This window comes from Neovison vison, chromosome 3 (genome assembly GCF_020171115.1).
Source record: "Neovison vison isolate M4711 chromosome 3, ASM_NN_V1, whole genome shotgun sequence".
NCBI classification, from domain to species: Eukaryota; Metazoa; Chordata; class Mammalia; order Carnivora; family Mustelidae; genus Neogale; species Neogale vison.
The window spans coordinates 52,401,044-52,414,285 of record NC_058093.1 but is presented as its reverse complement, the minus strand read 5'-3'; the positions used below and the strand labels follow the sequence as shown (position 1 = coordinate 52,414,285).

Here is a 13,242-nt window from a genome sequence, read left to right as displayed (position 1 = left end):
ATAAGGACATTAATAGGAAGTTAATATACCGGACTTTAATTTAGAAATTGGGCCACAAGAGTAAATGGAGACTTCTTAATGGCAAGTTATTTTGCTTTTACCTGCACATACACACACAAAAGACAGAAGTCCACAAAGTCGTATTAATGCTCAATCATGTGATCATTTAAGTTGGGAAAAAAATAAACACTTTTGAATATCACTTTGTCTGATTTCTTAGGTTAGTATGGACCAAATGGAATCATGAGAGAACCTGAAAGAATTAGTCGCAGACTCCTGGAATTGGCACTGGCTAGGTATATTGATGAAATTTGATAGGTGATTTCCAGGCTAGTAGAATTTTAAGGAAAATACAGATCATTACCCCGCTATCTTTTCAACCATAATGAAGTTTTTTTGATTAAAAAACTATATAGAGGGAAGAATATTCATACCTCTTTCACTGGCATCATCTACCAAGACGACCTCAGAGAGCAGATAACGTGGGGAACGATTTATAACACTGTAAACAGTTCTAAGAAGAGTACTCCAAGCTTCATTGTGAAACACAATGACTACACTTGTGTTTGGAAGTTCATCAGGGTAGACCTTTGTCTTGCATCTGGAAAAGAAAGAAGAGAGGCAAGCTTATAAATTCATTTTTCATTCTGATTATTGTAATAAAAATATTCACGGTAACACTTTAGATTTAACTGCCCCTTACTAAGGAAATACCTTACGATTATCTAAAATAATTTTCCTTTATGTAAATGTGAGTAATTACTTGGCATTTTGAAAATTAAAGATGAATAATTGTTAGTATTTTATTCTAATTCCTATAGGGAACAAGCAGAATGATTTCCACAAGTCTAAGAAAGCTAAAATAACATTCTGACACTATCAACAGAAGACCACAGTACAACAGGGACATATGAATTCATTTAGTGGATATAATTTTATTCCTTGTTCAGAAAAAAAAAACTTATTGTATAACTCAAAAAGTCATAAGAACATGAAAAGACATGCTCACAGAGTTCTGAAGCATATAAAGCTGATGTTATTTTTCTGTTCTAAAATCTAGTCATGTGTTTTCCATTCTGTTTGAGAATGCTACATACCATGACTACTTTGAAGGAAACACTTAGGGGCTAGGATTTACTTTGCAGATTCTCAGTTAGCACTACATAATCAAAATTGGAGATCAGGAAGAGGAATAGACTACTAGCACTTCCCAAATTTTGGCGTGCACAGGAACCGCCTAGAGATTTCTTAAAAGGCAGATTCAGATTCAGTCAGTCTGGGGTGTACCCCAAGATTACCATTTTTGAAAAAAAAGCTTGCTTCCAGGTGATACAAACGCTACCAGTCACACAGAGCACACCATAATTTTTTTTAAACTCTTTATTTGAGAGAGAGAGAGAGACAGAGAGGGAAAGAGAGAGTACAGAAGGAGGAGAGGCAGAGGGGGAGGGACAAGCAGGCTCCCAGCTGAGCAGGAAGCCCAGTGCAGAACTGGATCCCAGAACCCTGGGATCATGACCTGAGGCAAAAACCGACGCTTAGACCAAGTGAGCCACCCAGGTGCTCCCAAACCACACCATAATTCTCATCACTTTTAGAACTTGTTGTTCTGAGAAAAAAAAATTTTTTTTAAATTTTGCTTATAAATCCAAAGAAGCACAAATTTTACTTTTCGAGAAATAAATCTAAAAAGGTACATTTGGATAAATAGTATGTGTAGTGCTCTAGGTGATCACCTTCACTTTAACATGTAGCTGGTCCTCACCCTCCATCAACGTGTCAACATTCAGACATTTAACTCATGTAATTATAAAATTTTAGAAAAAAAAATATCTCTGGGTATCTGGAACAGGAGCAGAGTTTATTCACCTTAGGTTATAGTTTCATGGAAAATATTCTTAAGAGCTAGAGAATTAAAATCGTCCCCAAAATAAAATGAACTAGATACTTCCTGCCACTCATGAATGATCTCATACACAACACAAAATAAGCATTGTTAAAATTAGCCTTTTTCACAGGCAAGTGAAAAAAAATTCAATAAAATGTGGGACATAACGGTATATAATTAAACAAATACTGATAGTATGACTTTTGAGATGTTAATCATCCTTTAAAACAGTCTGAAATTTCATCTACTCAGTGAAGTCTTCTGTAGTGCAGCCAGATAAGAAGGAACTATACCTGAACTATGACATTTTCTCTGCGTATATTTATTTGAAAAGCATTCATTAATCATCCACCCTATAGAATATATCATGTATACAGAAAAGTCAAAATGTAGTGGGAAAAAGTACTTTGATTCATAGTCATCTTTTCCCATTCTGGTGGCAAGATTCCAATGTTTTCTATATGCCTCATCATCACGTGACTTGGGCATCGCAGCACCTTCTCACTAAATGAACTCAGAAAGCCATCTTGGCAAATTAAAAAATGTCCTCACCATGATCTTCCTCAAACCTCCATTCTTCTGCTCAACAAAATAGCAAGCTGAGCAAACAGTGTGTTAAAGACCATCATGCTCAGCATCAATAAAGAAGTAAAACTGGAAAATCAGGCTGAAAGCAGTCCAACAGTCCACAAAGGTTGGTTTAACCCAAGGACAGCAGTCTCTAATGGCTACCCAGTATCACTTGAAAAAAAAAAATTCAAGTTAAATTTTTTGGTATGTTATATATGCATGGACATTGTACGTTTTGTATCCTAAATGCCAATAAAGAAAAAATGAATGAGATATTTAGATGAACCTTTTAAAATACCAAACTAAAAGCAGATATTCAAATCCAGCTACATAAAATATTTCTATACTGCTTTGTTTTTGTAGTTGAAAAAATCTAATCACAAATGTTAATTTTAGGGACGCCTGGGTGGCTCAGTTGGTTGGACGACTGCCTTCGGCTCAGGGCGTGATCCTGGAGTCCCGGGATCGAGTCCCGCATCAGGCTCCCAGCTCCATGGGGAGTCTGCTTCGCTCTCTGACCTTCTCCTCGCTCGTGCTCTCTCTCACTGTCTCTCTCTCTCAAATAAATAAATAAAATCTTTAAAAAAAATGTTAATTTTATATTCAATGTATGTGACAAAGTTATAATGAACTAATTTAATATTAATGCAAGTATTATGTTTAGAAAAATTTTCTACTATGTCATTATTTAATGTAGCATACAAATAAAATGTGGCTAATATTTTAATTAATTCTTCCCCTTCTTCCTACGTAAATAATTATTTAGCAAAGAAAACTTTGTATGATGATAAAATAATTTCTAGAATAATTCTTAAGCTATACAAATTAATTATTTTCAATGTCAGTTTGTCCTGTTATCTCAAGCGGCTCCTGAACAGGAGTTATTTCCATGGTTTCTAATGGGGTTGTGATACACTGTTCTATTACCATTTTCTGTATTTCATCACATCTATTGTTTGACCTATTGTAAGATACATGGTCATTTTAAGTGTTGCTAGGAGAGAAAAAAAAATGTCAAATAAACCATAGCATATGCTTTCTTATCACTAGAATCCATTTAATACCTAAATAGAGCTTACAGAACAAGCTTTTAAAATTACTTAGACATAGATTTCTATCAATATTGTCATGCTTGCTTATGAATCAGTCACACCAGCTTTTTGTTACTTTGAAGTTTCTTTCATCTTTTCTAAGAGGCTTTCTCCAGCTTTATGTTGCACTGCTTAACATATTAGAGGCATACATTAAGTACATATCTCAATAACAAAATATAAAACACCTTCATCTACTTGTGGGTATCTTCCTTGGAACTATAAAGTTGCTTTTCAAATTTTAAGGTGCAAAGAAATTACATGGGCATCTTGATAAAATGCAGATTCTGCTTTAGTAAATTTGGGGTGGGCCCAAGACACTGCATTTTTTTAGGGGGCACAAAGGGAGAGAGAGAGAATCTTAAGCGGTCTCCACGCCCAATGTGGTGCCCAACAGGGCTCCACCTCACAACCCTGAGATCATGACCTGAGCTGAAATCAAGAATCAGATGTTTAAGCAACTTAGCCACTGAGGCAAGGCACCCCAAGATTCTGCATTTCTAATGAGATCCCTGGTGATACTGTCGCTTGGTTGACATGATAAGGAAAAAGGCTATATAAATCAGTCAGCTGTTGATTAACAGGAAAATACATAGTTGTGGTCATTGCTCTGACAATAAATATTTGCTTTGTCTTATGAAATTTAATACTTGTCACCATTTCCTTGCCTTTCTTTTCACACAATAACTTTTGTTCTAATACTGAATCAGACTATAGCTTTTCTGAAGGAATGTTGAATGACAATTAAACTCTGCACCTGTGGTTTAAACACAGGTTAATAACTTAGGTGAAGCATGACTATGTGAACAGTCATGACCACATTTATACAAGCTTGAGAAATCGTTCTTTGTAACAACTGCTATTGCTGGTTGACGATGATCGTAACTAACCACTGCCCCTCATCCTGATTTCAGACACAGAAAACTAAAAGGGTGCATTTTACAACAGGTGAATAGAACAATTTTTTGTTTAGCCAAGAAAAAGTATTTACAGGGTTTTTAGTTTTAATTTAGTTTAGGGTTTTGTTTTGTATTGTTTTTGAAGAACTTTAGGTGTCTAAGCTGTCAGTTTCAACTCACTGCTTTTTCAAGACATAATTAAAAACAAAACCAAAACAAGAGGCCTATATGATGGAGGGAGGTATGTACTTAAATGGATTGGACCTCTCTAATAACCTCTTCTCCTGATACACGGCAAACAACTTCTTTGTGATACTATAAGAATTATTTCACCACTGGCCACCTCAGCTTTTACATCCTTTACATAAGATTAAAGTAGGTAATTTGAAATGTGTAGGAGACATTGCTTGGGCTACACTGAAGAATTAAGCTCAGAATCTCCAAATGGGGGACTTGGAAACAGCTGTCAAAGTTAACTAATTAAAATCTTCATTTTACAGAATGCAAGTCTCAAGTCACAGAACTGGTTCAGTATTCTGCATAATAAAGTAATGATAATATATTTTATTCTTTAATAATATTAGTTAACAGTAAAGATTTATGCCCCACATTATATGCTACATCAAATGTTTTAAGTGGTATTATTGGTGCCTGGAATATTAGAAAAAAACATCTGAACTTAAAAACTATGCTTTAATCTTATACGCAAACATGTATCTTTAAAACAGAGAATCCCCTAGAATCATTTGATTAAAACAAAGCACAGAGAACAGCTTTCATTGAAATTATGTGCATATAGACCAAATGCTCTTTTAGCAATCTGTCCTGTGAAGATATTAGTTTTCTTTTATGTAATAATCTAAATGGAATTGGCAAAAGTTGACATTACTGTGGGAACACAACGTATATGTAATTAACTATGGGAGTAAAAGTGGCAGACTGCAATAGCAATTTTCATCAGTTTGAAAGGAATATCTGATGCCCACTACTCAAATTAAGTTCCTGAAATCTGGTATTCTAGTAAAATCACTCTTTTATTATAGCAGCATTTCATATTTACACTATATTATGACATGCTAAATCTGTAATACTTGAAAGGAAGTGAAAGTTTATTTCTTTTTTAATTCTGTAATAATATATCTATGGCTTTTAAACTTGGTCGCACATTGGACTAATCCCATGAGCTGGAAAAAAATACTGATGCATGGGTCTCAGCCACAGAGATTCTGATTTAGGTGTCCAGGGTGTGGCCAGATGCAATGAGATTTCAAAAAAAAAATATATATATATATATATCCCTTGGGGATCTCAATGTGCAGCCAAAGCTGAAAGAGTTTGTCTAAAATTATTTATCAGAAACACTGATTTTATTTACTTTTTAAATATTTTATTTATTTATTTGACAGAGAGAGAGAGATCACAAGTAGGGAGAGAAGCAGGCAGAGAGAGAACAGGAAGCAGGATCCCTGATGAGCAGAGAGCCCGATGCGGGGCTCGATCCCAGGACCCTGAGATCATGACCTGAGCCGAAGGCAGAGGCTTAACCCACTGAGCCACCCAGGTGCCTAGAAACACTGATTTTAAATATGTGCACGAGTGTGTATCTGTGTGTGTCTGTGTACACATATCAGTGTAGATATAACCTTTTTGCTCGCATCAACATTTTAAAATAAGATGCTTAAGGTTAATACAACTCTTTTTTGCAGTTGTATCAGATGAAATTAATAAAGCCCTTTTTCCTGTAATTGTCAGCACTGGAGTCAGAAAGTCTTGTCCACTCCATTTATAATCTTTTCTATCATCTGAATATACACTAATGTTGGCCCAGTCTTCTGTGTATCAGCTGTTGATTTATAAATATATGAGAAATAAATCTAGCTGCTCTTATTTAGAGAGTGTATGGGGATAGATCGTTCTTTCCAATGTCTGGAACATGGAAAAACGGTGAGACAGCATACCTATTTACCATCTTTCCCCTTGGCTATGCATACATTATAGGAACATAGACTGTTACAATTTGATTTTATCCTTTTCAAAACCATATTGATGTTTTCAGGTAAGTTACTGCACACAATATGCCACATCAAAGAAAGAAAAATTGACTATAAGATGAGAATGTGAAATCACAAAGGATCCATAATTAAACAGTGGTTTAGTTAGACACAATCCATTTAGGACTACAAAGGCTGTCAACATTGTAGTTTGCATGACTTGTTGAATTGCTGCTCAGTGAGTCAGTGGTTACCTTTTACTGCCTCAATCAAGAAGATTAATAATAGTAATTAAAAATAAAGACTTACAATACAAGTCCTCTATATACTTCTTATTTTTAACAGCTATGGGAATTGCCTTGAACCTTGCAGAATTATGTGTGGTTTCTTTGTTTCCCAATCATTAAAATTCATATTCACAGAGGGAATTTTCATCTTTTGCCAATGCATCCATGCAAAGAAAACTTGGGCAACAGCAAAGTGATTCTTTCATAATAACTGAACAGCTTGGGGCCTCAAGTAAAATGAAGCACTTAATTTTGCATGGGTTACTACTATATGTTGATTTATATTAATATTGTGTTCAGCCTTCCAAGAGTGAGTTACTACAAGTCATAATTATTGACTAATGTTTTTAAAGTTCCCATGTCCCAAGCACCTTTGTGTTAATATCCAGTTGGACATTGTACACATTCTTGGCCTATTTGCTATCAGATCCACTCCTTGAACCTTCTGTTCTCTTTTTAAGTGTTGGGATGGGTGGAATAATAAGGTTACTGGGAAAGAAGCATTTCCAAAATCCCTTGCTTGTTGGCTTCTGTTTGAAATACATCACTGGGATCTCAGGTGGGAGACTGCCATGCTGTAGGAAACATGAACAGAAAGCCAGGGGATTTCTTTCTACGTCTCCCACTAATCTCAGAGAAGACCACTCAGCCCCCTTCCTTAGCCTTGTACCTGAACATATTATGCTTTTTTACAATATAGCTATCTAATTCAATAGATTAGGGGATTCTTCAAAAGAAGAAGGAAGGTTAATATTATTTATCTCTGCCTTTCCAGAATTTAGTATTTTGGATATCACAAAATACATTTAATAAGGGGACGATGCATGAAAACTTCACAATAAGGCAGGCTTTTTATGAATCATCAGATAGACTTCTTGCTCATAGCTCTGCATGGTCATAGTCTGAACAAGAGGTGCAGAAATACCAGTTGTCTACCCTTTTTTTTTTTTGTGAGGGGTATCTTCAGTTGGTTTTGTTTTTCCAGCTTCTCGAGTCAGGGCAATTAAATGAGCTAAGGACAGGGAAGGGAAAGAGTATAAGAAAACTGGGCTGCAAGTCATTTTACTATAACACAGTTCTCTTGAACATAGGTAACATCATTCCTATTTGGCATATTGGAGCAAGCTCTGTCCCTGGAAACCTATGTTTGCCTCCCCCTTCTGCCATATAGGATCTGTGAGCAAAGTCATTAAATTTTGGTTTTGCCATCAACTAAACAGAAGGAAGACTGCTGCCATTTCTATATCGCAGTACTTTTACAGAAAACAAATGAAATTATAAAGGGATTAGGTGAATATAATTTATTATGCTATTTTTATGCTACGAAGCACCATATAGAATATTACAGATAAAGTCTCTAGAATTATTTGAGTCAGCTTTTTGCTGCCAATAGGACTCTGACAATTGCCTTGTTCTAATAACTTGTCTTTTGTCCTTAGTTCTTGTGGCCAATCTGCTACTTGATTCCTGACTTCGGTATAGTTTCAATAACACATCTGGTGTCTAGACTACTGTGGCTTAAGAACTGGTTTACTCATTTGTCCAGTGTAGTGGTGTAGAATACAGGTCCTGCCTCTTTCTCTTTTAGTGCTTCTAAATCATTTATTGCCCTAATCCTGAATTTCTCTGGCTGCCTGTCAATCTTCCTGCTTACTTACCTTCATCTCTTCTTATTATTTTCTGCTGGAAATCTCAGAGGGCCCTGTTCTGCCTTCCTGATGAGATCTCTGCTTCTTGCCTGCTCTTGAATATCCACGAGTTCACTATCTAGCAACTTGTGTTCCCTCCTACTAACCCACTACTTGCTTTACCCTGTGGTTTTGTCCAATTATCAAATATTGCATTCCTTAGCCAGAGTGAGGCCATTTCCTCTCAGTCAAGTCCTGATTTAAGAAACATCAGAATAAACAACCAGTACTAACTGATGAACATTTCTTAAACTCTTAATTATGCAGCAGACATTGTACTATATGCTTTATTCTCATTTGACCCTGAGAACTGAAACCTTGTGCAAAGAAACAGGTTACCTATCAGAACTATGACAAGGCTATAAACTCATAAATAGCTTTGCTGCATGCCTCAAGAACTTTCAGGAAATAAATTGATTCCACCAATAAAATACTCAGACTATGCCCTTCTATGGAGAATAAGTTGCTCAGCTGTCTTCTCAGGATGAAAAATAATTTAACTAGACAAATTGTTTGCTTATCAATTGACTTCGAGACTCTTCATTATGTCCAGCAATCCTAAACTATTACATCACATCCTTGACTGATCTTAGAAAGATTCCAGCACTGACAGACCAGTCTTAAACCACAGAAGTCCAGATCCCCAGTCTCTATAAATGTCTACCTTCACCTCCTCCATGCAAGACTGCTAGCACCCTGCCCCTGTGGTGGTTATTCTTGGGGCCTTTTATGGAATCAGCAATTGATAATCCTTATAATATTCCTTATTAACTAGTTATATTGTTACTCCCATCTGGTGATGATTAAGTCCAGAACCTACTATTCAGATCAGTTAAATACAATAGTCTCCCCTTACCTGTGGAAGATACCTTCCCTGACCCTTCCAGTGGATGCCTGAAGACATGACAACTCTGTACCCTCTATGTGCTATGTTTTTCCTATACATGTATACCCCTGATGAAGTTTTAATTCATAAATTAGGCACAGTAAGAAATTAACAATAACTAATTGGACAGTTGTAACCATATACTGTAATATAAGTTATGTGAATGTGGTCTCTTTCTCTCAAAATATCTTACTGTATTATATTTACCCTTCTTGTGATAATGTGAGATGATAAAATGCCTATATGATGAGATCAAGTTGGGGGGATGACAAAGGTACCAAGATCTAGTGTTAGTGTCAGGCTACAACTGGCCTTCTAATGATAGGACAGAGGGAGGAATATTTGCTTTGGTATTTAAAGTCAGCCTCAGGTGGGCAAAGCTCAACTACAAACTCTTGCAACTTCCTTCTAAGTGATGGAACCGGATTTCAAACATTGGAACTCTTGACTGTTCTTTTACTATAGGTATCCTTAGCAAGAAACTGCCTTTGTTCGGGAGAATACTGAGATAAGGCACCAAGGGAAACAGGTTTGAGCCTGAAGGATTTCCCAGGAAGCAAAGGAAATCATTAACCACTTATACACAAGCCTTTGCTTCACTCCAGGAGATTGGAGCTTGAAGTAGAAAACACTAAAGGAAGAAGTAAAAAGAGACTAGGGAGAGGAGATAGCAAGTAAAATGATGAGAAGTTCAAGAGTCCAGTGGACTTTCCTCAGTGATGTGACATACTTTATTTATTTATATACTTTTTAAAAGGATTTTTAAAATTTGATTATTTTTTTATTTTTTTATTTTTCTTTTAAATTTAGAAAGAGAGGGAGGGAGAAGAGCAAACGGAGGGGGAGGGAGAGAGACTCCTAGGTAGACTCCCTGCTGAGCTGGCCCTGGACTTCCACAGATTATTCTTTTGGAGTATAAACTAACCTGATTTTGACCTTAACAGATTAGATAACACTCAGTTGACATCTGGTTTATATGAAGAAAACCAAAAAACTTTGTAGATCTAATTTCTACCAAATAAATGGCAATCATACACTCCTGTGGGAGTTACTTCTATAAAGCTAATAGTCTTTTTTTTTTTTAAGGACATAAATGTGATTATTCTACAAATAAATTTTATATCCTTTCTATTGTAAAGAATTCTGAATTTTGGTAATGAACTGTAATTCAACTCTCTGCTAAAAGTAAAAAGAATATATTTGAGTAAGTGCTATGTGTAGTCTTTGTGGTTTTGGAACATGAATTTATCAGGCCTTTCTGTGGCCTCTCAATGTAACTCCTTCATGCTACTGAAAGTATTTTAACAATGAAAACAAGTCAATGCTATTGAGTATGATAAATACAATTAAAGTGACTTTACAACAAAATTATTTACTATTGCCATTCATAGGTTTAAGTTCTTACATTTGAAAGTAAAAATAATACTAACTTTTGTATCGGGGGCTTGGATCTGACTGAACCAAGCTTTGCTTGGGCCATCATTTATGTCAAGTTAACTGACCACACTGAACTCACATTTTTCACTTCTCTGAGATAATGAAACCACCATCCACCCAGGTTCAAAGCCAGAAACTTTGAGGTTGATACAGCCACCAAATCCTGATGATTGTTCCCATAGCTTCATTATGCTTTCCTGAAAATATGCCCTTTCCATAGACTATCACCTCTCCTTTTAGTTAATGCATGGGGTCAATATGGTGCAATTTTGGAATATTCTTGATTCCCAAAGTATATCTTTCTTAATCCCAACCAAAATGTAGATCCAAAAACCACTTTTTTCTTCAAATGTTTCTGATACCTCTTCGTTGCCTAATGCTAAAATATAAAGGCTCCTGTAGATCTGGCTCAGCCTACTTAGTTACTTTCTCCTCTCACTATGGCATTTAACTCTTAGCAATGCTGAACATCTCAGAGTTCCTTCCGGAAACAAATCTTTCTCATGCCTTTATCTCTCTCTATCTCTAGAATTCCTTGTATTTGAAACACCTTCTTCACTGAAGAAATCACACATACCGTTCAAGGTGTCACTCAAGTCATGTTTCATGTTTTCTCCAGAGATATTCAATTGTTCATTGTCTTAAGATACCAGTATATTTTATATATTTATTTTTCATTCCTTCTCATATACATAAGTTAATAGATAATTCAACACATTGAGGAAATGGAGTCATTCTGAATGTATGGAAAATTCTCCCTCTTATGTTGTAGCTACTGTAAAGACCTGAAAGTAAGTAAAGACCTGAAAGGTTCCCTGAAAAGATCCCTTTCATCTTAGTATTCTTCTAACAAGACTTTTTAGCTATAGAATTATTTGAATATAAAAAGTACTTACTCATCAAATACATGAGAATTTATATATACTAAACAATACACTGGTTGTAAATCATACATTCTTGAGGAAAGATGGAATTACAGAGAATGAAGGAAATTTTTAGTTGATCAAGCAAAGCTCTAAATCCAGAGTGAATTGTGACAGATGATGTTTCAGAGTAAAAGTCTGTCATGTGACAGATGATGTTTCAGAGTAAAAGTCTGTCAAGAACAGCCAGGTGTTGGCAAGGGGTGAAAGCATCACCATGGGAGGCCTAGCAACAAGCAAAATGAAGGTATACCAACAGAGAAATTGGTGATATTTACAGGACTTAGTATCAGATAATAGGGACAAAATTTATGGATGAATTCAGAAATAGAAGACTTCAGTCCCTGAAAGGTCAGAGAAAGTAAAGAATTCACTCACGAAGAAACTAGGGTTCTGTTTTTATTAGATCAAGGATATTCATACACAAGTATAAAAACACACTCAGTTCATGGAGCAGGGTATAAAATGGGAACTAGATTTTAGAATCAAAATGGTAAATGAAAGAGATACACAGGATTAGGAAAGATGTAAAATGGACATGCTGAACTAGAATCAGGGCCACAACCAGCCTATCATAACCATTGTATAATTAGAAAAATATGCTCTTTCTGGACAGTGGAGTCCTGCTACCAAAGACTTAAACGCAAATTAGGCCTTTGTGCCCAGAAAAAGGCATTCCTTCCAGCCCCTTGCCAAGGTGCACAGCATCATAAACAGAGTTATCCACTTACCCTTCTAGCTGGTTGTCTTTGTACAGTGCACACAATGGGCAACTCTAAAGAATGCCCTAAGCCTTGAAATCCTGGAATTATCATATGAAGATAATTAGCACCGTTTCCAGAGGCACAGCTGCATCTTTAGATTAAGAATTTGGAATAGAATGAATGTGGGGAAAAATTAGGGAGGCAAATGTATTTTATTTGAATAGAGTCAATGTGAAGTGTCTACATGTACAGAGTCAAGCATGCAGGCTTTGTGATAATTTTTTTTGTTTTGACTCAGACCATGTTTTCATTCACTTCTAGGTTTGTTTACTATAAAGGACTATATAACTAAATATTCATCTATATCTGTATCTATAAATATATATGTATACAAATCAACTTAAGTTATACTTAATAATATTCAAAGAAATTGAATATCATGGATTTCTAACATAGAAATGCTTCAGGGAACTATATTTTGTTTCCTCACATAGAATTCAAATACTCTACATTATATATATTCACAAAACTATTTAAATTCATGAATAGAACAAAATTAAGATCAAAGTCCCATGTGTGAAATCAATGACGAAATTAAAGCATAGAAATCAAATTCCATTACCTACTAAAATGTAAGTGTAAAAATACCAAATAATAATTGCAAGGTTTAATTTCTGCCAAATTAAGTATCAATTAAAAGACTGTATGCATCATGAATTTTTCTTCTTGTATGTTTTTCCACACCTGGTTTTAAATAAGAAATAAATTTTTTTTAACCAACTGAGCCACCCAGGCTTCGGCTTGGGTCATAATCCCAGCGTCCTGGGATCGAGTCCCACATCGGGCTTCTTGCTCGGCAGGGAGCCTGCTTCTCCCTC

The 13,242-nt window shown here is 35.6% G+C and overlaps 1 protein-coding gene across 1 annotated transcript in view; it reads right to left on the bottom strand.

Annotated features, from left to right (window-relative positions):
* The window catches only part of GALNT13 (polypeptide N-acetylgalactosaminyltransferase 13), a 551,077-nt gene that overhangs the window by 210,111 nt on the left and 327,724 nt on the right, over positions 1–13,242 (bottom strand). The window contains exon 5 of the mRNA XM_044242085.1: positions 435–601. Coding sequence (XP_044098020.1) covers positions 435–601 — 167 coding nt within the window. The remainder of the gene's footprint in view (positions 1–434; positions 602–13,242) is intronic.